This window comes from Diaporthe citri (assembly GCF_014595645.1).
Source record: "Diaporthe citri strain NFHF-8-4 chromosome Unknown scaffold_2, whole genome shotgun sequence".
NCBI classification, from domain to species: domain Eukaryota; kingdom Fungi; phylum Ascomycota; class Sordariomycetes; order Diaporthales; family Diaporthaceae; genus Diaporthe; species Diaporthe citri.
The window spans coordinates 1,863,900-1,890,370 of NW_025064847.1; the positions used below are offsets into that span (position 1 = coordinate 1,863,900).

The following is a 26,471-nucleotide window of genomic DNA, read 5'->3' on the forward strand; positions in this document are numbered from 1 at the left end:
TTGAAGGGGCCACAGGATAGAGTCATCAACTATGTTTGTGGTGTGAACATAGCTTTTGCGGGGTATGTTTGATATGGGACGAAGTTGTTTGAAGATGGATTGAAGGACATGACGGGCCTGATGCCATGGTAGTGGGCTCTAGGGCAAGGGACAGGGCCTCCAGCTTCACAAAAGAGGAGATGTGAATGGAGCACACCGGTAGGCCATATGCCACAATCTGATCTGCTTACCTGGCTAGTGAGAACGGTACTGGACTTGGGACTCCCTCGAGAATTGTTGGCATTGAAGGCGAGGAAGGAGGTGAAAGCAGCTAGCAGGGAATTAGCTGGAGACGTTCAGGTGAGCAATCGATCCGATGGGCGAAGGTACCTGAAAAGGTGGTCCATTGACTAGCCTTTTGACACTACAATGGTTGTTGGGAGGGAAAGAGTTATGGTGCTCAGTTGAGGCCGGTCTGTCGGTGGTCGTCGAGGACGTTGATGGGAATGCCCACGATGGTGTGCAGTCCAGGGTCGCTGCAGGAAGGACCGTGTCTCGAAACACCAGCGGACAGTATCGTTGTTCAGGAGGGCTGCCTGCGGGAAGAAAAGGAGACGAAGGTGGATGGATCGAGGCGATAAGTTGAAGGAAGAAGGAAATTAGGCACAGGGCGACAAATCTGAAAAGATATCTACAGGTCGCAACAGCAGGTAGCGTTGCCAACTCGAACGGAAACCTTGAATTGCCTACCCACAGCGCGTCGACTCCGTGCTGGGTGACGCGACCGCAGGAAGTTTCTCTCTGCGCTGCACACTGGGCAGTGAACGAAACCTGGGCTGGCAGGCGGGTTGAGCCGTGACTGAGAAGCGCCTGGCAGGGGTGGCGGGGTTGGCCGATTAGGTTCCCAGGCTACCCCGCCTTATCGCTGATAAGGGACTTTCTCAGGGTTTTCCATGGCTGACTCCCAGGAAAGAGTCTCGGGATAGCCTTTATGTGTTGGACATAATTTGTTTGGCTTTGTCGTATGTGTTCGGAGTGCTCTGCATCATGTCGTAAGTGCTGTGTAGAGGAAGGGGCATGAACGAGTGTGGTTTGGACTGTCGTCATGTGCAAGTCGGCATCCTTTCGCTGGATCGAAGGGGGCCGAAGAGGGGGGGGGGGGCAGAGTGCATCGTGGGCTCCGGACTCGGGAGCAGCTAAAGGATTAATAATGCTAACGAACTCTATGCGATCTGTGAAATCGGCCTCGACTTCATCTAGACACGGACCGGGACAATCTGGTTGAAGTTTACAACATTCTTGTAGGTCTGCCGAAAATGGCGTGCCCGCAGTAGAAGTGGTCACACCCCCAATGAAGCACTGCTGTACGACCGTGCTAAATGGCCATTTTGACTGACGAGCATTGCAGATTCTGTCCTGGGCTCACAGCAACAAAACGGCCCCTTCAAGATGGTTACCCAGGCTCTCACGGCGGAAAGCTATCCCCCAGATGTTGACGGCCCCGAGAGGGAGAGGCTTGTCGAGGTCATCAAAGACTGGTCCATCGCCAACGGGCTCGCCGTCCGCCCACCACCGTCGCTGGTGTCTGCCGAGACAGATCCAGAAGGTGTGCTGGCTACTCATGTCCCCGTGACCTTGTTTCCCAGCCCGTTTCCGCAGGTCTGCTTCGACCAGGCGAAGGGGGTGCAGACGGCATACAACGAGCTGTATGCCAAAGTCAGCCAGGATGAGGGCTTTCTAGCCGACATGGTCAAGGAGTGAGTGGTCCGTCTATCCGACAGAGGCGTTGGAACCTAACACTGACGGGCGCAGGGTTGCAGATGGAGACGACTTCATTGGGAATTTGTGGAAGGTTCACTCCAGAGTCAAGGAAGAAGGCTACGTTCAAGCATGTTTACCGGCACCTGGGGTCAAGACTGGCGACACCAGTTACTGACGGGATTGTAGAGCCTCTCTTTGGGACTGTTCCGCTCCGATTACATGGTTCACAAGGACACGGCTGACCCGTCATCGATGCCCAAGGTCAAGCAAGTCGAGTTCAACACAATTGCTTCTTCTTTCGGAGGACTATCGTCTTCAACTTGTTCACTCCATAAGTAAGACCAGGTCTCATGCTCCCTCAACACAGCTGGATAACTCACAAATACCCAGATTCCTCGCCGACACCGAGTACTCGTCCCTCAAGCAGCCAGGGGCGCACAGCAGCCTGAACCTCCCCAGCAGCGACAGCGTCGAGGGCTTAGCAGGTGGCATGAGGGCAGCCTTCAAAGCATACCCAAAGTCAGAGCTCGGCCTCGAGACCTGCATCATCTTCCTCGTGCAAGACGGCGAGCGCAACGTCTTTGACCAGCGGCACCTCGAATACGCCCTGCAGAGGTCCTCCCCGCAGCGGATCCCCGTCTTCCGCCTCCCCTTCAGCGAGACCCTCCAGCGCACGCGCATAGCCGACACGCCGGGCCGCCAGCTCCTCTACCGGCTGCCCAGCAACCCGGACAAGGAGTTCGAGGTCGCCGTCGTCTACCTGCGCGCGGGCTACGGCCCGTCCGACTACCCGGACGCGAAGGCCTGGGACGCGCGGTACCACCTCGAGCGCTCGGGCGCCATCAAGTGCCCGACGGTGCTCACGCAGCTCGCGGGCGCCAAGAAGGTGCAACAGGTGCTTGCGACGCCCCCCGTAGGCCCCTCGTCCGCGGGCCACGGGCTGAGCCGCTTCGTGCCGGAGGACTCGAAGGCTTGGAAGGACCTCTGGGCGACCTTCACCAACATCTTTCCCATGGACGACGGCGAGGCGGGGCTCGCCGCGCGGAAGCTGGCGCTCGACCCGGAGGAGTGCAAGCGCTACGTGCTCAAGCCGCAGCGCGAGGGCGGCGGCAACAACTGCTACAGGGCCGCCATCCCGCCGTTCCTGAAGGGCCTGCCCGAGGCGCACTGGAAGTCGTACATCCTCATGGAGCTCATCACACCGCCGCCGGTGAGCAATATCATCCTTCGGAATGGGAAGCTCGAGCAGGGCGGGGTCATCTGCGAGTTGGGCATCTACGGCAGCTGCGTCTGGGACCAGGGCACGGGGAAGATCCTGCACAATGAGGAGGCGGGGTACCTGTTGAGGACCAAGGGAGATCAGAGCGAAGAAGGAGGTGTCGCGGCCGGTTTTGGTTGTATGGACTCTTGCAGTCTGGTTTAGAAAGCATGGGCAACACACCACGGTACAAGGCTGGGCCGTCTGGGCTGGGCTGCATGTACGCATTTATATATCGGTCAGAAGGAGTCGCATAGACTGAAATAGATGCATTAGAGCCAGCCACTTTCGCCGGAACTGAGCGCATCACTGCTGATATGTGGGCTCGCGGGGATACAGTAAGCCAAAGTTCGACTCGCAAGGCAGCAGTTGTGCACATCAGGGGACCACCGATCCACCAGGGCTGACGTGCGTGTCGGATTTGCATGTGAATCAGTAAGAGCACCAAGCTGGCGACTAGGCGTCAAATCGAATAAATCTTCTGGATCGACAATAGTTTGCATCGACTACTCAATACGCCCCCGAGCAGAATTACCAAGGTGGTATCGCAGAAGAAAGGTGTAACATATGAAAACGCAGCCGTGGGGAAGAGTGGAGATCGCGACCGCGCCGGAAAACCCGTACAATTCTTCATCTCTTCTTCGTAACCATCAAGTATGTAATACAATTCGTGCAGAACCGTCATCCAAATCAACAAGTTCGAGTTCCGGCGAGTCCAATGGGTGGTAATTTATTTACTTCGGCATGCCTATTTAGCTTGGGGGAGCATCTCCCCGGGGCTTGCGGAGGACCTCCAGATTGCCTGCGGACCAGTCGCGGTCAGCGTCGCGCTCTCGCGGTTGGAGCGTTGAGGGATCAGTGGTGACTCACGCTGGACGATGCTCAGTGCAGTGCGGGTCTTGCCCTCGGCATCCTCGTACTTGTCGTTGGTCGCCTCGCCCTCGACGTAGACAAGAGTTCTGCAAGCAAAACCATTAGCTTCTCCTTTCTGCACAACTGCTTCCGTGACCACGAAAAGAGGGCGGGGATACTGACCCTTTTGGCAGGGTCTGGAAGTAATCGCGACGGGGACCCTCCGCCTCGAAGCTGGAAACCCTGAAGTAGGACGTCTTGGTGTTGTCGCCTCGGCCGGTGTTGGAAGCGACGGCGTACTTGAGGACCTCGCGGCCCGTGGACGTGGCCTGCAGCTCCGGGGTCTGGACCAGGTTGCCGACGATGGTGATCTTGGCCAGGGGCCGGGCGGGCGTGGTGCTGAAGGCACGGGCGGCGCGCGGGGCAGCGACGATGGTACGGCGAGCGAGGAAAGACATCCTGGTGGAGTAGATCAAATTTCTGGTATGGGACGAGTCTGATGGTGGCGGCGGCGAGAGTGGCTGGGGGAACCGTTTGAGGGGGACAGAGGCGCGCAATGGGGGATTTGCTGGCTTGATGTGGGCGAAGGGCAAAAGGAAAGACGGGAAATTTGAATGCGATGCGATCCAATGCGGCAGCTGGAGGGTCATCGCGTCGAGCAAACACGCTGGTTGGGGTCGACAGGGGTGGAGCATTTGCACGCTATCTTTTAGTGCGATATCTCCCAATATCTGCTTATCGGAACGACAGGTTCACTTATCATAATAAACTGTCTAGTATGCAACTAAGCAATCTCAGGTTACTTGACAACACCGACTTGCTTCTCATCAAGTCCAACAGCACAGATTTGAGAATTCCTCCTTGATGATCACACGTGCGACAGTGACGGCAAACAATTATCATCTGGCATAGAATGTCAGTTATTTCTTGTGTGTTGAATTGAGAACCTACTAGGGCATACTGCCCCTCAATGCGCTCAAGATGCTCTCGATACTGCGCCGGCGGTGCTTGAATGAGACGTCCCAGCTTGTGTGCCTTCCAAGGCGTTGGGTCGAAGTTTCTTGAGGCCTTCAATTCACTTCTATCAGGAGCAAACACTCAGACACATATACCGTACCAGTTTTGCAACTTCAACAAACGAGGCAGTTTGGTGTAGTGGTCGCATGGGTACCTTCGGACACTGCGTGCTAATTGTTAACGGTCTATGAATCATTCTCAATTAGAAGCCACACTGTCTACCGGGGGTACCAAGGACTGGGTTCGATTCCCAGAGCTGGCTCACTTCTTTTTTTGCCTTTTTTTTTTTTTGGCGTCTGTCTTGAGGGGCTTCTGCTGCCATGTATCGCGAGAGGGTGCAGTGAGTCGACTTATATAAGCGGCTGACGAACGGCCGTACTTGCCTCTGGGCGATTCTTTCCTTTGCCTGGCCAGCTCTCAGAATTGCTTCTCTTTCCTAGAGATATCGATAGTGCCAATTCAACTTCAACTGGCGTGTTAAGGGTAGCTGCTTCTGACCCTGAACTCTGTCGTAGCAGCAACAAGAATGCCCAGAAATCAATAATTGTGCAGACTATCCTAATAGCTGGAGTAGATAAAAGGCCTGCTCGCATAAGCTTCGCGCGTTATGGGAATCTAACGGTAACTAAGTGTAGCTGAAAAGGGGTACAAGCTCCTGTAGAAAGTTTTGCATCCATTTGACGATCTACATGAAGTAGAATTATACCTGTCACATTGCGTAAAGCTGGTCTTTTTGGGCCTTCCCCATAAAAGACGAAGTTGAAAAGCATCGAAGATAGTTGTCCAATGCAAAAAATAGAAAGAAAGATTCAGGTATAGGCGGCCCACCAACTACTTTTTTGGATTCAATTCCACCTGCATTCACATCCGGATTCCCACACCTCGCGGTTCACAATCAATTGCCGTTCTTGATACCATCAGCGATTTTCTCAGCCAGCATGTACGCAGTGCTCTGCGCATGACCAGGAGGCACAAACGGGAAACTGGCCGTGTCAACTACTCTTAGCCCTTGAATACCGTACACACGGCATTGTGGATCAACCACGGCCGTGGGGTCGTCTGCCCTGCCCATCTTAGTAGTGCCTGCCGCATTGAAGATCGTGCCAGTGTTTTCTCGGATGTAGTTTTCAATATCAGCGTCAGTGGTGACATTTGGGCCTGGCACGAACTCCGGTCCATCCAGCAGGGACGACAGGGACGGACTAGCGCAGAGGTCTCGAATGCGCTTGACGGCCGCGACGGCTTGCTCCATGTCGCATGGGTCGCTGAAGTAGGCGAGGTCGACAAGCGGGAGGTCTTCTGTCGAGTTGGACACGATGTCAATGGAGCCCTTCGATAAAGGCGAGATTATGGTGCCGAACACAGTTGTGAACTGAGCATTGGGATCTGGCTTAGTAACACCCAGGTAGTAAAGGGCAACTCGCATCTCGAGCTCAGGCCAGTCGTCCGGCAGCGCATCCAAGGCGGTCTTGGTAGCATCAGAGAGCCCCTCGCGGTTGGGAAGTTTCTCCCAGCCGATTACTGCCTTGTTCTGCGACAGAGGTCCCGTGCGATTAGCAAGATACTGTGTTTCGGCCTCGGCGTAGCCTACGCTGCTGAAGCTGTCATACTGAGAGGAGGTAGGAACATTCAGAGCCTGCGAGGCAGTGAAGATTGGATGGTCCTGGAGGTTTTCCCCCACTCCCTCGAGCGCATGAACGACAGGAATACTGAGCTCCGTCAGTCTGGCTTCTGGGCCAAAGCCTGACACCATCAGAAGTTGGGGAGACTGGAATGCGCCGGCAGATAATATGACCTTCTTCCGTGCCGAAAGCGTGTAGGTTGCTCTTCCGGTGGTAACCTCCACGCCTGTCGCGGTCACGCCGTCAAACACTACGCGACGAGCCAGAGTGTTTGGATATATGGTAATCAAAGTATTCGACAGAAATGGGTTGATGAACGCAGTCTGGGATGAAGACCGATGGTTATTTTCCGGATTAATGTTGTTTGTGACCCAATTGGCACCTAACAAGTCTCCCGAGTTGAAGTCCTCAGCTGGGCCGATGCCGATGTCGTTGAAACCATCCAGAAATGGAACGAGAGCTTCGGGAGTATAACCTCCGTATGAGATCTGAAGAGGTCCACCAAGGGAGTTATCGAACGCTGACTCGTTGAAAGACGGTGTGACGCCGGCTGGAAAGGTAGCAGGATCCGGAGGTGTGAACGTAGCAGATTTCTTGAAGTAGGGCAACACATTGTCCCATTTGTAAGTGTCATCGCCGACCTCTGCCCAGAGATCCATTGAACCACGAGTTGGCCCGTACATTGGTTTGTCAGCGACTCGAGCAAATTGATCTAGGTCCAGCACACCTGTGGAAGATCAAGAAATTGATAGCAGAAGAGCCACCAAGAGCCTGGCCTCTGGAGTATTGAACCTGGCGGTTGTTCAGTTGTGCCTGAGGCGTTGACAGGATTCCCCAGTCAGTAACAGGAGCGCTGAAGATTTCGAAATTGAAGACAGAGTATCCAGGAACGACACTGCGATTTCCGTTTTCGATTTGATAGAAGCCACCAGCCTCGACCACAGCAACTGTGACGTCCGGGTCCTCGGCCAGGCGGGCAGCGATGGTGGACCCCGAGGTACCAGCACCCACAATGACATAGTCAAAGTCTGCGTTACCGGCTATACCAAAGCTTGAGCCCAAGGAATCAAGAAAGGAGACATCTTGCTGAGCATAGCAACTCTGTGTCGCAAAGAATGCGGAAGCTAGAGTGACAAGTGTCTTCATCATGAAGGCCGGGAGCTTGGTACGGTTGGATATGGCCAAGAACATTCAAATAGCCAATGCTCCCGTATTTTAGGACCGTCTTTTCATCGTGACTTCTTGCCATATTTGTACTCGAGTGAATTTCACAGTTGATAGAGAACTACGCACGTCTGCTGTCATTGCTGCCCCCTCCCGGTCTAATCAGCACTCCGAGCATTTTCATCTATTGACTTACAAATGTGCTCCCCAGAATATGTTTAACTTTGACCAAAGACAGTTCTCAGCTCCGATCGATCTATCAATCACACGTAATAACATCAATGAAGCCGTGATGGAATCGAGCACCCGTCTTTCGTCGATTCGACTAGGAGGAGTGTCCAGATCAGATGAATGGTTCGTGACGAGTTCTCCGAGTGCATCGACGAAAGTTAAACTGGAAACGGGCAATAGAAATAATCACCAACTAAGCACTGCAGGTAAACGAACGTCTCTGGACAAACGCGAGAGCGACGCGCGCTTCAGCACTGAGCTGGAGAGGCCAATACGAGACCGAATGTAACCAGCGGGGTTTCTGGAAGGCGATGATGTGAAGACCTACTTGCTTTTGCAGAAGTCCGGATAAATCTCCGCACAGTGCAGGGCAGGGAAGAGGAAAGGACCTCAATTTTGATCCAGTTTGAAAAGGTGGAAGGTCTCTGGTGGTCTGAGCCCATCAGCCTACATATGTAGTGCAGGAACACCACCAACATGCAAATCCACACTCAATCTCATCGGGACTGCTGCTACCAAGCAGCCCTCAACAATTATCGATGTTCACATCCGTAGCAATTGACGTGCAGCTCAAACAACAGCAGAGCGCTGCCTTTAACATGGTTTTATGGCCAGCCAAAACCATTCTGAAAGCTGCGTTAGATGACCTGTTCTTTCTGAGCCTTGGTGGGCAGATTTTCTCACCTGTCTTATTGAGCCGAGTTGGCTCTGGCGAGAAATTTCCTATTTGGGTTTTGAATAGGAATTTCACCAAAACCACAGCCCGCCTCTCAATAGGCTACCGCCCACTGCCTCATGCCCCAACCCTCCCTATTCAGACAATAGACCGTCTCATCTCACATTTAGCCTCCTTCAATTACATGACAGGTGTCAATTGTTTCGTTCTGAATAGACACTCTAATTCAGCGCTCCTCAATGGCTCTGTGGCATCGCCCCTACCCCGGGGTCAGCTTAAGTACGCCCCAGAAATGCTTTTCTTCTCACGATCTATCTCTGAGCTCTTCTTTCAGCTTGCAAATTTGGAACCTTTCTTGTGCAGGTTTCAGCCATATCTTGCCACGAGGCGCACAACAGACCTAGACGAACCTCATTGGCATCTCCCACTCACCAAAATTCTTACCAGTCTTCTTTGTGGATATCCATCAGGAGGCGCGGCCGACGACCGTCACCGAGGACACTGGCATCTCGATCAAGACACCCTTTCAGCTCAGGGTCTGAATTTCTCTCCCTGATTTTCGCACTCTACGAGCCCTTCAGTATGCATCTCGAGCAAGCTATCGACTACGTTGGCGGCAACTACGGCCCGTCGACAGGCCAGCTTCTCAACATCATCTGCAGAAGCATACTGCACTTTGCGGCCGTCGTGGCATGTCTGGTGCCTATGCAGCTCTTCTGCAGAAGCGGCGAGCTCGCTGGCGCGACCTTGGTCATCTCCGGTGCCCTCATGAACCTCTACCATTTCACCAACACACTCACATGGCACAACGACGACATTGCGAATTGGCCTCGGGGCTATGGGTGGTGCGACATCCAGCTTGCCTCTGCGGTACCGTTGGAGACCATGGTAGCCGCCAGTACTTGTGCGATCCTGCGCAATGTGGCGATCCAAATCTCCTCGTTGCGGGCCACCACGCTCACGGGCAGCGAGAAGCGAAGGAAAAACCTCGCCCACGCCCTCATCATCTTCCCTGTCCCGTTGCTGGAAGGCATCCTTTACTTCTTCGTCATTAAGATGAGGTACAACATCTCGGGCATCATCGGATGCCAGGCCATCTTCCAGACCAACTGGGTGTTCGTGGTCTTCTTCCTCCTTCCATGCCCAATCTTCTCACTTTGCGCTGGTTATTACGCAGGTAAGCCGCTCCTGCAACGCTTCCGGCCTCGTGTCTTGCTAATCTGTGGCTACCCTCAGTCATCACATGGTGGAGGTACAAGCAGATTGACACCGAGTCTCGAGAGAGTCTGTGGAACTCTAGTAACCCCGGCGCCCGGGCCCGAAACGCAAGGGCACGAAGAAAGCTCTACTTCATGACCCTGACGATACTCACACCGTGGCTCCCCATGCAGCTGGTATTCCTGTACAACAACATCAGCGCGGGGATGCCTTGGTCAGAGCCATTCGACCTCCCATCCGTCCACAGCGATGGCTGGAACCAGATCGACTACGCTCCGATCTCGACAGTCCCGTGGATCCACCTGTACGGGACATACGCATATGCCTTCGAGGTCCTCATCGTATTTCTCTACTTCGGTCTGACGAAGGATGCTCACGACCTGTACCGTGAATACCTGCGAACCTTGGGCCTCGGCAAGATCTTTCCAAAACTCAACGAGGAGTACTTCCCATCCGAACAGCCTCCTTCAAGCCTGAGCAGCATGTGGTCTCGGGCAAAGAGAGCGCCTACTTTCGCTTCGTCAACGCAGGCTTCGCAAAAGTGAGGTCACCCCGACAAGTTGACTCGTTGCGCCCCCACTGACTTGTCATCTTAGCTCCAGCGGCCGTTCAAGCAACAAGACCAGCATCAGCGCTCGCCAGGTCAACGAGGTAGACGATGTACAGCTCCTGAACATCCGTCTGAATAGCCTGGACCTCGAGGCGGCTCGCTCAACGACGGATGCCGCACGTTCATCCGAGCAGATGCCGCGGCTTCCCATACGAAACCCATGGGTCTTCCGCACCACGGCTGCACCACAGTTCAACATGAGCACAATCTTTGGCGGGGATAAGGGCAGGGCTGCGAGCAAGTCAAGCAGCCAGGGCTCTCTCAAGCCCGTCATACACCCTCTCCACACCACCCAGGCGCCCTCGGCCATGGGCAAGTACCGCCCTGGCCCGTCCTCGAGTGGTGCTCATGGTGCGGGTTGGAACCCTGCTCAGAGGGATGGGCGCGTGCACACAAGAGTATGGGCGGTGGATCCTTATGGCACATCAGCTGTGGCCGGTGAAAGCTCGGGTGACAAGGAGATGGATGAAGGCATTGTGAGGATTGAGAGGCATATTTCAAGCTCCAGTGAGGTATCCCCTCCAAGGCCTGCTTACCGCTAGGATTGGTAGGCAGCTGGTTGTAAACCGTGGAGCAGGAGCTAGAGAGTTTGGTCAAAGTTTGCTCCGAGTCGGGGCTGGGTCAGGACCACGAAGGCGTTCAGAGAGACGGTTCATTTTAGGCGTCACCAACCAGTAATATCCAATACATGATTTTTACAGACTGGTCAGACATGCAGGTTACCATAAGACGCCCATATGTACGCCCAGAGACACTGATCCTGTTGAAATAAGAGATGCCAGCAACCACCATCCCGAGATTATTGGCATCCAGGTGCTCGCAACTCACCTCCAATGCTTACATCAAGCACTATGGACCGACTCCCAAGATTGTTCCAAGTACACAGCGCACTCGAGGTCACGTCAAGCCAATAGCAAAAACAGTCGCACCAGACTCCAAAACTCACTCGCTCCCACCTCCACTGTCCCTCTCCGTCGCTTCCGACGGTACATCGTCGCCGCCGCCATCGCCGCCAGCACCACCCTCAACCACGGGGCTCACAACACCACGCGACACCGGGCCACCCCACGCCCACTCGTCGTCCGAGCTACTGGTGTCGTCCTCCTCCACGAAGTTATCGTTCACGAACTCATTCGGCCGCAGCACCTTGCCCTCGAACACCCGCGGCTCGTCCGAGCGGGCCGCGTCGTCGGCGATGCGCCGCCGCTTGGACCGGTCGTCGGCCCTGACGGCCAGGTGCTCGCCCTCGGTGCAGCCAGGGCGCGCGCCGCCCCTCCCGCAGCACGACCAGGAGAAGCCCTCGGGCCTGTCCTCGCGGTTGTCGTCGGTGTCTTGGTATGGATGTTGTTGTGAGGCCTCCTGGCCTGCCCCTGCGTCTGCCCAGGTGCGATGTGAGGGGTCTATGTTAAGGTTGCCGTGGTGGAACGCGCATGCCTGCGGGCTGTTGCTGTCCGGGAGGAAGGCATGTTTGCACTGGATGCATATTTGTGGGGGTGGTGGCTCGGCGGCCTTTCTTTTCCCCAGCAGTTTTGAGCCTGTGGGCTGTGGCTGGGTATTCGCGGGGGCCTCGGATTTGGTGGTTGCCGCGGGTGTTGGTGCTGGGTTCAGTTTCTCCAAGCGGTCGAGGTACCTGAGGCTGCGGGCGTGGAGTCGCTCGCTGTCGCAGAGGGCGACGAGGACGGCGCGGATTAGGGGTTCTGGGGCTAGGAGTATGCGGTCCATGCCTAAATGTGCCGGAAATCAGATCAGCGGATAGACTACTCAGCTAATGTATAAAATGTGAATTTGTCGATGGACGGAGCCTTTGCAGATCGGCCGTTTAAGAAGTCGTCTGGTGGTGTGCAGATCGCCTCCCGGGCAAATGTCATTGCTGCGTCACACTGTCTTATTCCCGACGGGCCGCGCTTAACATTAGACGATAGATCTCTCCACACATTGCTAGATCCAGAGAGCATCCTCTGATTGTATGAAAGCGGAATAGCCATGAATTTAGTATCAAGGTTGCTTTCACACAACACACAAGAAATTTAAATAAATGTGTCCAACTGTGTAGCATGTCAAATCCATAATAGTAAGGGTCGCAAGGGTCAGGGAGCCCGGTCTCAGGCTGCATAGGAACAGAGGAGCACACTTTCCATGGCTCTGACTCATGAAGGGATCGCAACTGAAGGACTGAGGCACAGCCAAGTAATTTTGTAGGATATTTTGTGTCGTTTCTGCAGACTGCGCGTTCCCTTGGACATCCCGAATTCTGGGACGCATGCTGAACATATCTACGTTCGTGGGAAGGGTTTGAACCCTGGCAGCTTAAAAAGCTGCGAGGTTACAGAAAGGTGTCGGTCCTTTGCCCTCCACATCCAATACCACGCTCTCAAGTGCTGCCTCTTCCATGTCACTCTCATTTTTGTGTATTTTAAATTGAAAGGACTGGTTTTTTTCACTCGCATTGCATTTTCCAAGTTGATTTATAACAGTATCCTGTACATGATATTGTGAGACTGGTGTCTATGCCAATCTCACCACTCGTATGAATCCACTTAAGCCAGTCATGACCTATATCATGATGGGTCTGGAAAAAACCAGGCTGCAACCCCCTCCCCATGAAAGCTGCCTGGCGAGCCTTTACAAACCCCTCGGTGGCCGGCCGATTGTAAACGTCGTCCTGCCGTTTCGCATCACGAAAGCAGGGACAGAGACGACAAGCTCGCACACCCGTTGAGTCAACGCGTCCATCACGGTTGATCGCCTGTCGCCTTGCTCCCCTATCAACATGGCCGATGACCAAATTAAATCACTCCAGGCTGGAAGCCTATCCGTGACGAGATCACCGCCGCCTTGGCCGATGAACTTAACTCAAGACGCTACAAATACCAGTTTCAAGTGGTGAGGGGGTTCCAATTTACCAATGGTCACTTGCCCCCTGGTGCGGACTGCCTTTGGACCAAGTACGACTTCGATGTTCTGCGCTTGCAATGGCAGGCAAACACCCAGGCATGGGCACACGACCAAATAGCCAAAGACGACAACGCAAATGCAAGGTTCCACGTTCCCCGTGTTTACGATTGCTTCGAGGCAGAAATTAATGAATTGGACTATGGTTTGATCGTTGTGGAGTTCGCCAAAGGCGTGTCTGTAAGAGACATCGAGCACAACATTATGAAGTCCAACAACATGAGCCAGGAAGAGAAGCAGAACAAGTTATGTATGTTCAAGGACCGGGTTGTTGAGGCTATCTGTCTTCTGTACTCTTTTACGCCACCCGAAGACACGGCGCCAGGTCCCCATGGAGGCGGTCGCATCACGAGTCTTGTCTGGGGCCGCGAGGATTCCGAGTCACCGCGGGAATATGAGAGCGTGGAAGATCTGCAGAACTGGATAAACGCGGAAAACGACAGGGTGAGTCAGACGAAACTCCAGTGTTGGAACTCTTCACTACTAGAGGTCGAGACTAATGACCCACAGACAAATCCCGGCTACCCGCCCGCAGACCTGGTGTCGGAAGATCTGCGGCTCTGCTTTGGCGACATGAACCTGACAAACTTCATCATGGAGGATGGTGAAGACCCTTCGAGCCGCTTGAACATCATAGATTTCGAGCATGCGAACTTCCTGCCAACGTCGTTCCTTGTCTACCCGTCTTGGCTCACCCGCGATTCCCATATCAGCGAGGGCATTAGGCTGGGAGCTCAGGTGCGAGTTAACGAGGACACAAATGCTGCGCTTGATAACATGAGAAGGCACAGACCTTATTAGCACAATAGATTCAGGGGCTATTAGCATGTGGCATATACCTTTGATGTATGAAAAATAGAAGAGAATGGCTAGTGGCGTGCCCGAGCGAGCATCCAGGGCGGCGTCCGCTCCGAACATCGTCACAGCTCGTCAAGACCGACCGATGTGGGACTGTGTAACCCAGCCCCTGCAGTAGTGATCATGTCTCAAGGACGACGGGCTTCGCCCGGAGTAACCCTGTCGGAGTCACTAACTGTTTATGTGCACATGCATTCGGGCTCCAATCACACAGCCTCGTCAACAGCATGCATGTGACCCCTCCATTCCGCCTGCGGGCGTCGTTGGCATGTCTGACTTGAGTTATTTTGTTTCTGGACTGTTGGATGTCAATTCAGTCAAGCATCATGGACCTGTCCATTCGCAACACAGGTATAACTGTCATTCACGAACCAGACTCGGGCTTGCCTATTGTTGAGTTAGTTCTTGAAGCCCTCGAGTGCTCCCTATGGATTGCAATTGACCCTTGTCGCAGCATCGTCGTCATTCATGGCCTTCAGGGACACCCGTACAAGACTTGGGCATGCAGACATACCCAACGAAGTGAATCAACAACTGTTGGTTCCAGCGTCAAAGCTTCCGAGAATGAAAATGGAAGCCAGAAATCGTATCAACGTGTTGTTCCATGGCTCTCAAGGGGGCATTCGCCCTCACCGTCCATCCGGTCCGACCCAGATCTGAAGAGGCGAGAAAATGGAAGCACAAAGGGAGCCGAACTCTTCTGGCCAAAGGACCTGCTTCCCGTCCAATATCCGAGTGCACGAATCCTGGTATACGGTTATGACACCAGAGTTACAAATTACCTGTCTGGGTCAACGAACGAGAACTCCATCCACTCCCATGGCAAAGACCTCCTCTATTCACTCGCGGCGTGCCGCAGCCTTGATCGCCCCTTAGTCTTCATTGCACACAGTCTTGGAGGCATAGTCGTCAAAGAAATGCTCGCAAGTTCATCAAACTCTCTTGATGATTTGGAAAATGTCGTCGCATCGACAGCCGCCGTGATATTCCTGGGGACTCCGCATAGAGGCAGCCCTGACCTCGCTTTACTCGGCGACCGGGCGAGGAGCATGATCAGCGCATTGAGAATGAGAACGAACCCGGCCATACTGGATGCCCTTAGGCTGAAGACGAATGACCTAGAACGAGCCCAAGAAGCTTTTTCCACTGTCTGGAGTCAATACGATTTCCGCGTCAAGACCTTTCAGGAAGGACTTGGACTTCCTGGGCTGAATTTCGGACCTTTCGGAAAGAAGGTCGTTCCTCACTTCTCGAGCCTGCTTGGTGATGTTCGGGAACGAGCCGAGTCGATCCAAGCCAACCATATGGAAATGTGCCGTTTCATGGGGCTCGATGACCCAAATTATAAAAGATTATGTGGGGAAGTCACTTCAATCTACGACTGGCTCGCCGGATCCAATGCCACGACAGCAAATCGCGTTGATAAACATTCACTCACAGCCAACACTTTGGCGATCTCGTCTCGTGAGAGCAGAGCGGGGGCCATGGGTGAGCGCGAGAAGATCTGTCTGCAGTCTTTATTATTTCCGCACATGAATCAGCGAACCCAGAGTTTCGAGAAGCCGGCCGAAGGAACCTGCTCTTGGTTCTTTGAACATGAAGCGTTCGTCAACTGGCTCGCCCATAAGAGTCAAACCAAATTTTGTGGTCTTCTTTGGCTAAGAGGCAAGCCGGGCTCTGGAAAATCGACATTGCTCAAAGAAGCCTTCTTTAGAGCTACAATTGAAACGAGTGTCTCCGAACACCACGTCGCGTCATTCTTCTTCAATGCTAAAGGCGATGATCTGGAACACTCGCCAACTGGGATGTTACGATCTATCCTTCATCAGATGTGTTCTCGGAGTACTGACCTCTTGGGGGCACTACTGAATTTCGCTCAGAGCAGACGTGCTTTGTTTGGCGAAGACTTGGCTCCTTGGGAGGAAGCAGAGCTCAGGGCTTTCTTCAAATCAGCTATCGCCGGCCACAAGGAAAGAACTGTTATATTCATAGATGCAATTGATGAGTGCGACTCGAACTCCATACGCGATGTGGCCGATTTCTGGCGGGAAACTACAAAGACAGCATACCATGCAGGCGTCCAGCTAAGCGTCTGCTTGTCTAGTAGGCACTTCCCTGCCATTGCTGTCAACGACTGCCCTGAAATCATTATGGAGGACCACAATCACGCGGATATTGTCAAGTTCGTAACACGGCGGCTCGATCTCGGCATGGCCGGCAACTATGCAGATCAGCAGGCCATCCAGAAGAAGATATTGCAGAAGTCAGGGGGAGTGTTTCTCTGGGTTTCTCTGGTGTTGAAAGACATTCTGCGGAAACACGATGAAGGACAAGGGCTGAGATCCCTACTCAAGCACCTGGATTCTGTGCCACGGGAGCTTGAGGACTTATTCTGTCAACTACTGACTACAGCGCCATCCTCAACGATGATTGTCAGGATTTTCCAGTGGGCGTTGTTGCCTACCAAACCCCTACGTCTCCACGAGTGGCATCACATACTGGCTTTCATAGGAGACACCGCCCCGTCAAGCCTAGACCAGTGGCGGCAATCCGACGTTTACACAAAGACTGACGAGCAACTGGAGAAGCGAATAATACACATGTCTCGAGGTCTTTTGGGCTTCAACATGAGGACCGGCAACGGCCATGAGCCTGCTGATGATGCTTGGTCTGACCGCGCCGGCGCAGGGTCTCTTGATCTGAACACTGGAGAGACCAGAGTGGTTCAAGTCATACATGAGTCCGTCCGACAATACTTCATGGAAGGCCCCGGTTTTTCCGTTTTGAACTCAGATTTCGCAGAAAGGAGCCTGGCAAATGCTCATCTTTCAATTATGAGTGTCTGCCTCGACTACATACGTATTGCCGAGCTGAACTCACTGGTCAAAGCACGCAAAGTGGCTCAGCGATTTACGAGTAGTCGGTCTGCATCAGAGCGAGCTTCAAGCGTAGCCAGCTTTGGGTCAGCAGGCACTTACGATGGGGCACATACCCCAGTCGAGCTGGACATGCACCAAAGAGATACCCTACCTGCGAACGGCGAGAGATCACGCTCCAATGGGATTTCTTTATCGATGTCCCCTTCTATGGGGTCCGATGACAACTTTTTCGCATTGCGCAGCTTGAAGGGATTATCAGGATCAGCGGGAGCTCACGACGTTATGAGAGGCTGGTTGAAAGATCAATCCGTGACAGACGAAGCTCACTGCGATGAGCCGGAAGATCAATCCGTGACAGACCAAGCTCACTGCGACGAGCCGGCTCTGCCTGATCACGCGTCCCGTCAGGCATCAACCGCTGGTAGTTCACAAGTTCTAGAAGACTACATCGCTCTCCTTTCCTACGCGACCTCCGAACTTTTCACCCATGCTCGGAAGGCCGATGTCGAAGGCCTAGATCCAAGTCATGTTGTTTGGCGCTTGCGTGATGGTACTTGGGATCGTTGGAAAGCACTGCAGGAAGATGTAGACGAGCGGACGGAGTTTCTCTACTTCGCAGCCAACCTGGGATTGTCCTTCTGGCTTAAGGCCGACCGCGTCTGGAAGGATAGCGAAGTCATTTCTTCCATCGACTTTGCCATCGAAAACAGCAATACCAAAGTTCTTGGAAATCTATTAACAGTAGATGCCTTCCCGTCGGCGGGATACACAAGGGAGACCAGCAGCAAAATCCTTGCCTTTTTGGTCAGTGCACCGGATGTTGCGCTTTTGCAAGCATACCTATCACAGTATCCTTCACAGGAACATGACGCGATGAATTCGATCATGGCGAAGAAAGACATACTGGAAAACAAATATGGAGACGGCAGGACTGCTTTACACCTCGCAGTCATACAACAGAACAAGGCCGCTGTTTCTGTGCTTCTCGAACATGGTGCCGACGTTTCTGCCGCTGATCGCCTGCTTAGGACATCGTTGCATCTAGCTTGTATAAGCGATTCGAGGCTGGCATGCAAGCCTTCGAGCGACAAGTCACGCAGCGATATCATCGAATTGCTTCTCGCTCATCACGCAGAAGTCAATGCTGTTGATGCTCAAGGCCAGACTCCACTATCGATAGCCTGTTCGAACATCGCTTGGGCCCCTTGGGGAGACAGGGGTGAGAGTCTTTCGAGTACTGATGTACATTTCGACAGAGACGACTTTGACGTTGTCGACGTGCTGCTCAAGCACGGAGCGGATACCACAATAAGGAACTCTCTGGGATTACTCCCGCTCCACGATGCCTGTTGGACTAGCTCAGGTGGTGTTCAGAGCAAGGTACCCATAGTAAGCAAGCTGCTAGACTACGGCTCACCCGTGAACGCAGTGGGGGAAGGAGGCGGAACGCCCCTGCATATTGCTTGCTTTTGTTCAGAAGGTGAAATAGTCGAAGAGCTCCTCCGCCGGGGTGCCAACCCCTCATCGCAAGACCATGAGGGCCGTAGCCCCCTTCATATCGCTGCCGCCCGGTCCACTGAAAAGGTGGTCGAGGCTCTGCTTTTGTTCCCTGGCACCTCCGTGGACGCCATGGACGATAGCGGATCGACACCTCTGCACGTGGCTTGTGATCTTCATTCCAGTCTCAGGCAAAGAGTTTCAACGATACTTGCCAGCATCCGGCTGCTGCTTGCACAGGGTGCCAAAGCTTATACGATGCGGGACTTGAATGGAGATTCGCCAGCCGACATCGCGAGAAAAAACGGCTTCAAGGAGGCTGTGGAACTGCTGGCGGCAGAAAGTTGTGACGCTCACCTTAGACGGCCATCTAAATGGTGCGGCGAGCAATTTGACTTCTGAATCCCGTGGGCAGTCAGCCCGCGCCGGCGGATTCGGGACGACAAGTCCACTATATTTCCTAACCCATGTTCTGTCGCGATGGACCACATGTGTATGAGAATGAGGGAGGAAGAGTGCCGGCTGAATCGTAGTGACTTGACAGGCTTCTGACCAAGGCGCTCACAACTGCCGAGCTCAACTACATACACGCCGTGTCTGTAGTTGGCCATACCACCGGCGAACCGCCCGTCTCGGACAGCCCGCAGACTACGATACAAGAGCAAACGGCGAAATGAGAGGGTTCTTCGCGGTATGCACGGCAGAGTTATAGATGGGTTCATGGCGAACAAAAAGCCTGGGACCGGCCGGGGCTTGGACCCGGGCATTTTGCAGTCCCAATGAGCGGGCGCAAACCGTCGCCGTCGCCGTCAAGAGGCCGACGACTAGTGAACTGAGGTTGTAATGCCATTGAGCTTATATAAAATTAGAACCAGCGTCGCATTCATGAAAAAAAAGTCTGGGTCGGAGAAAATGTGCAAACCCATGGCGTCGATCCAGCCATACTGGGGGGTATTCAGTATTGGGCACGCGTCCTGGGATGAGGCGGCGGTGCATGTGGTGGTACCGAGGCGAGGTAGCGTAGCAGTACACCACCACCTGAGGACCGAGGTGGCCAACCGGGCAATTTGATGGGCGCAGGCCGTGTCGAAGAAACGCGTCTTGACGAATAGTGTAGAAGAGATGGGATGAGACTAGACGCGTTTCCCATTTACGCTCTCTGTGAGCATGAATGTATAAATTGGCAGCCCCGGTAGCTTAAATGCGGCCCCTGCAGCCCTTTCTCCAGAGCTGGGAGGCAGGCCTGGCAGGATGCTGGCTAGCCCCTGAATCTCGTCCCAAAGATCGAGAGTCCGTCTTGGTTGAGGCCTGCGGAAGTTCATGCAGTCGCAAGGGGCCTGCCTTTTGTTCCCGGTCGCTCTTTTCGGACGGGCGTGGTGGATTTACGATGCGATAAGCCAGGGCTGTGGTGGCGCAGGTGCCAGGTTTCCCCAAGCCTGGAACCAGGAGGAAGAAGAAAAAAAGAGACCTGTCAAAACGTGTCAAAAGTGGGCTGCTCCACGGGCTGGGGAGGTTTTGGATTTGGGTTGAGCCTCTGGCAACGTCGTCGCCAATCCGTCCATGCCGGTGCATCTGCCGGTGGAGCTGGCGGCTCTTGCATCGTCAATCGGGGCGCTTGCTTGCATGGCACGACATTCTGTGGTCTCTGTCTCTGCAGACATAATGGGCGTGTCGTCTGTCTAGACTCGTCGCAGGGTCGGAGCATGACTGGCCTGGCCTGAAAGACTGGGTCACAGCTGCTGGTTGCTCACCGCTGGCGGCTGTTGAGACAGCGTCTAATCAGTGCCGACAATGCGCGCGTATGCTATAGGTAGCTACTTTGGGTATGCACGCTGTAATCCAGAGCCTCCCCCCCTGGATTCGAAAGCACCTGTCACTTTTGGACCCGTTGAAGGCGTCATAGAGAGAGCATTGTGAGGCCTGCGGGAGAAAGAGGGCTGAGGTCTGGGTTTGGACGTGCATCTCCTGAAATGAAGAAGCGCCGAAAACTGCCTGCAGGGCCAGCAAAGCTTGCAGATTACCAACCAAATCGGCGGTCCGTGGGAGACCGAACGGGCCTGATGGAGCACTTCTCACAGATTGATGACGAGACCCTGTCGGAGCAAGATGAAGCTGCCAAGTTGCCCACGAGGCCGGTGCAGGGGCGGACCTGGTTTAAGGTGAACAGCTGTCAGATCTCACGACTCGAGTTTGTTTTGTTGACCGTCAGTTAGATCACGTCACGACAGTGATTCTGAAAATGAGGCAGTCTCACGATGGGGCGGCGAACAAAACGTTGTTCATGAGATGAATGAGACGGTGAGAGCGAGCACTGGCCTTGTTAGAAGCGTGCAGCAGATGGGGCGCGGTGAGCTGCTGCAGTGTGCAGCCGGGCCTCATTTAACCAGCGTTGCAATTGTGAGCCCTCGGCCAATGGCCATGTGCTGGCCCCACTTGGGTCCAAGGGGCGGGAAGGAACGAACAGGTGTGGACTGGGTGGACTATGGATTGCTTGCAGGAGGAAGGAGCGTGTCTGCATGTCGACCTGGGTCCTGCCTAGACTATTGCTGTAGGTACCTACAGTAGGCAGAGTCTAGCAGAGCAGGACCTGCTGTAGCGCGAGCTGCCAGGCGCGCTGATCTTGTTTCTTCGGGTCGTCCGTTCGTCTGTCGTCTGGTCTTTTCGCATGCGACCACCAAGTCGCGTCCGCGTTTCCTTACGCGCCCGCGCCCGCCTCGACTATGCAGTCTTGCAGTATACTCGACGTACTATCAGTATAGTCTGGGTAGTCCCGATGGTATAGCCCAGTGACATGGTCGACTATACTTTGGGTCTGTCTGAATGGCATCCTGTCGCCGTCCCTCCCTGCTCTGCCCTGCCCGCCAGCCATCACCCCTGTCGCCGTCATCATCCTCCTCCTCCTCCTCCCATGGTGACCAGCGATCGGTCCAGTCGGTGTGCAGATTGCAGATTGATTGCACGGAGCAGGGGAGAGTTGAGGAGGGTTTGGCGAGGGTGCGAGGGCCACACTGCAGCCCCGGATCCCAGGCTAAACCTCCATCGGTCGCTGAGGCCCGCTGCTGTCCACTCGTAATTATACCACGCAGGTTATCATATCACCGTATGTGGGCCCTTGCCCCCTCGGCATCGGCATGGCTGCTCCTCGCCCTCTTCTTGGTCCTGGTCAAGGGACTTCGTGGTTGTGGTCGTCTTTTCTTCCCTCCCTCTCCTCTGCAACGACGACTGGACCAGACATCCCTCGCCTGCGTCGACAACTCTCCTTGCCGGAGCGCATAGCATGCACGGTATTGGCCCGCCCGCCTCCTGCATGCCCTTCTCAGTCGCTCTCGTCCTGTCGATTTGCTCCCGGCCAGCCCATCTGCCTACACACCCATACCCATACCAATAGCGGCAGACATCCCCCCTGATGAAGCCAGCTACCGCCTGTCGTTAATCTCGCAGCATTTCTTCCACCTCTTTGCAGGCGCGACCACTCTCGTTTTGGCCAGCAAGGTCTCCTCTCTCTCTTCTGTCTATCTTCGTTTTTATTTACTTTTTTTTTTCATACTACTCTATCTATCCTACCATACTATACTTCCCTTCGTTACCCTTCATTTCTTCTTGTCGGCTTAAGCTGCCAATCTTATTGCTCCTACGTCTTGTTCTCTATCCGACTTGTAATGGTCTTCCTGGCCTAGCCCATATCTGCCGCCCACTGTCTATAGCACCATAACACTCGTCCTCGAACAAGACGCTGGCATTACCAGCCGGCCAGAAGCAATCTCGTATCCCGCCGTGCCGCCCGTCTACCGTCGCATGCGAACCAGGACAGGACCTTCCACGGCCAACGCGAACCGAACCCGACGCCGCCACGCTGGTAGCTGAACGCAGATCGCCGTGCCGACCGCGACCATCAGCCGGCATTGACCTCGTCGTCCTCGACCTGGCCCTTCAGCGACACGGTATCACCAGCCCATCCAAGGACCAGGCGTTCCTATCCTCCCCAGGTTGGCCATCCATCCATTGATCCTTCCATCGGCCCCAGATCCGGTCGACCCAGCACGCATGAAGCCGACATGGCCCGGAATTGACCGTCATCTTGCTTTCGAAGAACAAGACGTCGAGCCACCTCGGCCCAGCTCCAGCCCTGACCCTCCCAGGCCGAGGCCATCGCTTAGGCGCCGGCCTGCCGAAGAATGTCGGCGCCGGACCCAGACCGTCCGAGCCTTACTCCCGTGCGACAGCAGCCCAGTGCCATCCGCATCGTCCCTTACTCTCCTCCACGTGCAGCCGACTCGTCTGAGGACCTCCAGCCGCAAAGCGGTGCGGCAGCGGAATTTTCGGATTTCAGCCGCCACGAGGATGACGGCGACGATGAGGACGACGACGACGACGATGATGGTTATGGATCCAACTGGAGACGGACTAACCAGACCTCCGAAAAGAAAGGCAGCAGCAGGCGCAACCAGGGGCCTGTCGCATTGCCGTCCACAGCCGAGTCCCGGTTATTGTTGGCAAAGCAGGAGGATGGTGTTTCAGGGGACAAATCTGCAACAGGTGCAGGTACATCAGGAGACGGCCCAAGATATCATCGACCGACCACGGTAGCCCCTGCTGGGCCTCCGCCATCCAATGTCGCTAGCCTCGCCGCCATCAATGCGCTGCACGCACCTCCCACCCGTGGGCGTCTCTCTGCCTCTAGCTACACCACTCACACCAGCTTGTCGTCCCGACATTCTGCATCATCTCATCTTAGCGATGCCGAGCCCTCTTCCTCGTCGAGGGCCTCTCGCTCGCCTTCTACTGGCCAGCGCCGGCCCGCTTCCTCCCGCCGCGGAGGTTTCGTGGCGGTCCTGAACGAGGACAAGACTTTTTCCCTCGTCCCACAACGACCCCGGCCAGATCCGGAACCAGAGCCGCAGCCTTCCTTGGCCCAGGACCCACGATCCTCGTCTGCCCTGTCTGACTACAGCGGTCCGGGCGCTGGCTTCAGGTCCCCACATTTACCCTTCTACCCATCCACCCCCAGAGTGTCCCAGGCCAGTTCGCATGAAGGCTACACGTCTTATGCGTCCAGCCAATATGATCGTCCCAGCTCTGCCTTCACCTCCACGGGTACAATCCCGGACCGAAGCATAACCCCCAGCACACCAGTGCCGTCGTCTCCGGGCTCCTCCACAGTCCACGACTTTGACGATCCCATCGCCGAAACCTCCTCCACGCCCCAGACCAATCGCCTGGTGGGTGGACTTCGCAAGGTCCCCAAGACCCCCGACCTCAAGTGGAAGCAGACCGACCACTCACCCTCTTCTGACACGACAGAGACCCCACTTCCCGCCGTCCCAGAGTCGTCACCACAGCGTCCTGCTGGCGACGAGCTTGACCAGCCAGAAGCCCACTCGACTGGGGCAGAACAGGCTTCGGTACACTCTAATACTCCCTCGGGTGGATCGGACCCAAATTACATTGTCTACGAACCCGACAGCCAGGCTCCTTCCGAGGCTGGGCAAGAGCCTGGAGAAGAAAGGGCACCGGGCGACAGCCAATTGGACCCGGATCTTCGCGAACAGGCGTCATTCGACTCCCAGCAGACCGTTTCCACCGAGTTCGAGTCCACTAACATCAAGATCTACGGCCACAGCGGATCCGAAGAGTCTGAAGAGGCTCTCCCGGAACCCCCGATCGAAGGCGCTCCGTCCGACTCAGGGAGCGGCCAATTCGTCCCACCTCTCCAGACTCAGCCCTCTTTCCGATCCATCCAGTCAGGGGCTTCGACAACTTCCGACAACACAAATTACAAAGTCTACGGGCCCAGCAGTCCAGGCCTGCCACCAGTCCCCGAGGCAGAAACACCCCAAGAAACAAACGAGCTCAGGCCTGCCCAGTCATTCCTTTCTGCGGCCTCAACAAACTCGGAAGCGGCCAATTGGCAGGTATATGGTCGCGCTAGCCCTGCGACACTAGCATCCGTCGAGAGCTTTAACCCACCCTCGCCTTCCGGCTCATACGCGCCCCTGATACGCCCGACTTCGCCACCCGAGGGCCCTTCGCTATACGCACAGGAGGAAGAAGGCGGCCCTTCCGGCACTTCCGACAACGAGGCAAACTACGTGGTCCACGGTGATCCCACTCCTGACCCGTCACCGAACCGAAGCCCCGAGGCGTCACCGCCAGGCACCGCCGTCCGACCCCCGCGAGCAGGATACTCACAAGAGAGCCCGGCACAGCAACCGTCACAACAGCTCCGCAGGCAGCCTTCTTCGGAAGGATTAGGATACTACAGATCGAGATCGAGGTCCATTGAGAATCTGCGCACAAAGAAATCTTGGAGATCAGGAACTTCCGTCTCGTCAATAATCAACGAGGACGCTGAGGACTTCTTTGCGGGGCAGGCATTCCTGAACGAGCCAGAGGGCCAGTGGGAGCCCTCATCGGTCGCAGGGCCATCGGAGCGCCAGCGACAACTCGACGAGCAGCGCGAGCGTGAACGACGACAGGCGGAGGAGAGGGCTTCATGGGCCGAAGAAACAGAAGGGCCGGCTCCCATGGCATTGCCAACTACGCCGCACCAATGGAGCTCCCAACTGTCCACCGTCATGTCCGAGACGGAGCCCGGGAGCTCCGGCGGCGGCACAAGATCCGCCTCTCTGGCGTCCGGCTCGCAACAAGGTAGCCATGGCCGACGGAGCAGCCGGGGGTGGAGCTCACACAGCAGACAGATGCTGAGCATCTCTTCTTCCCTGGCTGCCGAGCTGGAACGCCTCCCGCTCCCGATCCGACTCTGACCCCCGTCGAGAGACCGAGCCCGATCTTCAACCCCCGCGCCGGTTACCACGGCACGGTGAGGGACCACGACGAAGATGGTGATGGCCTGGCGGATCTGCAACAGATCACCCCACGGCCGTCTCGCCAGAGGCTATCAGACTTCTTCGCGAGCAGCAACTCGTCCGAACGAAACCTGCATTCCTCTCACAGTTCCCGCTCACAGTCCAGCAGCTTGAACTCTAACACGATCCCTACCTGGGCTAGACTTTACTACGGCAGTGGAGAGCGCAAATTCCTGCGAAACATGTCAATCTCGAGCATGTCCGACCTTGGCAGCAGTCGCCCCGGCTCCGTGCAAAACAGCGGATCACCAACTACAGATCATTTCCCCTTGGGCATTTACAGCCCCCGGCGCCGACCCCACGAGGGAAGACCCGAGTCGGCAGCCCGGCGCCAGTCTGCCACTGGGAGCATGGACATCGAGCCGGCGCCGGCGACACACGAGGACCTGGGCATTCGGAGAGGCCTTCGTAGGATAACATCGAGCGTGTGGTCACCGCATCTGCGCAGGGACGTCCGCGCGCGGGACCGATACAGCGTCTGGGATCCACCCTCGGTTTCATGGTCAGCCGAGAGCGGCATGTTTGGCCGCCGCAACGCGCAGGTGGTCCTCTTCGTGTTCGGGTTCATTTTCCCATTCGCCTGGATGATAGGAGCAGTCTTGCCTCTGCCCAAGCCGTCGCCGTTGGCCATGCTGGAGCGGTACTCGAGCATCAGCGACTTCGGCGTCCGGTCCCGTGAGCACGAGTTCGAGCGCCACATCGAGACGGTTGACGAGCTCCGTCACGAGAACGCGACTTGGTGGAGGACGCTGAACCGATTCATGTCTGTTGTGGGACTCCTCATCATCGGCGCCGTTGTTGGTCTGGCCGTTGCGGCAGTCAAAAAGGGATGGGGGAGGAACTGAGTTGGGTTTGAGGGGCGGCCTTAACGAGACTTTTCTCCAGCCGCTACCAGATTATGCGCGTGGCGCGATAGGGACAGACGCATCGCTGTCTCAAATTTTGGCTTCACACCCGTGAGCCAAGCGCCCTTTCGCGGCCCAACATGCGTCGATCATCCAGACGTTTCAACCACCACATCCGCAACACAC

At 55.3% G+C, this 26,471-nt stretch overlaps 8 protein-coding genes and 1 non-coding gene across 9 annotated transcripts; 6 read left to right on the plus strand and 3 right to left on the minus strand.

Moving 5' to 3' along the window:
• Window positions 1–1,428: 1,428 nt before the first annotated feature.
• INS49_006147 (uncharacterized protein) lies at window positions 1,429–3,163 on the plus strand (the record flags this gene model as incomplete). Its single annotated transcript, XM_043166922.1, has 4 exons — window positions 1,429–1,736; window positions 1,792–1,861; window positions 1,927–2,075; window positions 2,131–3,163. 4 exons carry the CDS (start codon window positions 1,429–1,431, stop codon window positions 3,161–3,163), a joined length of 1,560 nt encoding a protein of 519 aa, XP_043028066.1.
• A 583-nt stretch (window positions 3,164–3,746) lies between these two features.
• Window positions 3,747–4,308, minus strand: INS49_006148 (uncharacterized protein; the record flags this gene model as incomplete). The annotated part of the gene is made up of 2 exons (XM_043166923.1): window positions 3,747–3,957; window positions 4,034–4,308. The coding sequence occupies 2 exons, from the start codon at window positions 4,306–4,308 to the stop codon at window positions 3,747–3,749; spliced, it is 486 nt and encodes a 161-aa protein (XP_043028067.1).
• A 683-nt stretch (window positions 4,309–4,991) lies between these two features.
• On the plus strand, window positions 4,992–5,129 carry INS49_006149. The gene has a single exon. It is a non-coding gene; the product is annotated as a tRNA-Arg (tRNA).
• Window positions 5,130–5,762: 633 nt separating this feature from the next.
• Window positions 5,763–7,635, minus strand: INS49_006150 (uncharacterized protein; the record flags this gene model as incomplete). Its single annotated transcript, XM_043166924.1, has 2 exons — window positions 5,763–7,216; window positions 7,254–7,635. 2 exons carry the CDS (start codon window positions 7,633–7,635, stop codon window positions 5,763–5,765), a joined length of 1,836 nt encoding a protein of 611 aa, XP_043028068.1.
• A 1,507-nt stretch (window positions 7,636–9,142) lies between these two features.
• INS49_006151 (uncharacterized protein) lies at window positions 9,143–10,930 on the plus strand (the record flags this gene model as incomplete). Its single annotated transcript, XM_043166925.1, has 3 exons — window positions 9,143–9,737; window positions 9,797–10,319; window positions 10,375–10,930. The coding sequence occupies 3 exons, from the start codon at window positions 9,143–9,145 to the stop codon at window positions 10,928–10,930; spliced, it is 1,674 nt and encodes a 557-aa protein (XP_043028069.1).
• Window positions 10,931–11,330: 400 nt separating this feature from the next.
• INS49_006152 (uncharacterized protein) lies at window positions 11,331–12,110 on the minus strand (the record flags this gene model as incomplete). The annotated part of the gene is made up of 1 exon (XM_043166926.1): window positions 11,331–12,110. One exon carries the CDS (start codon window positions 12,108–12,110, stop codon window positions 11,331–11,333), a length of 780 nt encoding a protein of 259 aa, XP_043028070.1.
• A 1,434-nt stretch (window positions 12,111–13,544) lies between these two features.
• On the plus strand, window positions 13,545–14,141 carry INS49_006153 (uncharacterized protein; the record flags this gene model as incomplete). The annotated part of the gene is made up of 2 exons (XM_043166927.1): window positions 13,545–13,784; window positions 13,851–14,141. The coding sequence occupies 2 exons, from the start codon at window positions 13,545–13,547 to the stop codon at window positions 14,139–14,141; spliced, it is 531 nt and encodes a 176-aa protein (XP_043028071.1).
• Window positions 14,142–14,524: 383 nt separating this feature from the next.
• Window positions 14,525–18,976, plus strand: INS49_006154 (uncharacterized protein; the record flags this gene model as incomplete). Its single annotated transcript, XM_043166928.1, has 2 exons — window positions 14,525–14,595; window positions 14,653–18,976. The coding sequence occupies 2 exons, from the start codon at window positions 14,525–14,527 to the stop codon at window positions 18,974–18,976; spliced, it is 4,395 nt and encodes a 1,464-aa protein (XP_043028072.1).
• A 3,773-nt stretch (window positions 18,977–22,749) lies between these two features.
• INS49_006155 (uncharacterized protein) lies at window positions 22,750–26,285 on the plus strand (the record flags this gene model as incomplete). Its single annotated transcript, XM_043166929.1, has 2 exons — window positions 22,750–25,205; window positions 25,358–26,285. 2 exons carry the CDS (start codon window positions 22,750–22,752, stop codon window positions 26,283–26,285), a joined length of 3,384 nt encoding a protein of 1,127 aa, XP_043028073.1.
• Window positions 26,286–26,471: the final 186 nt, after the last annotated feature.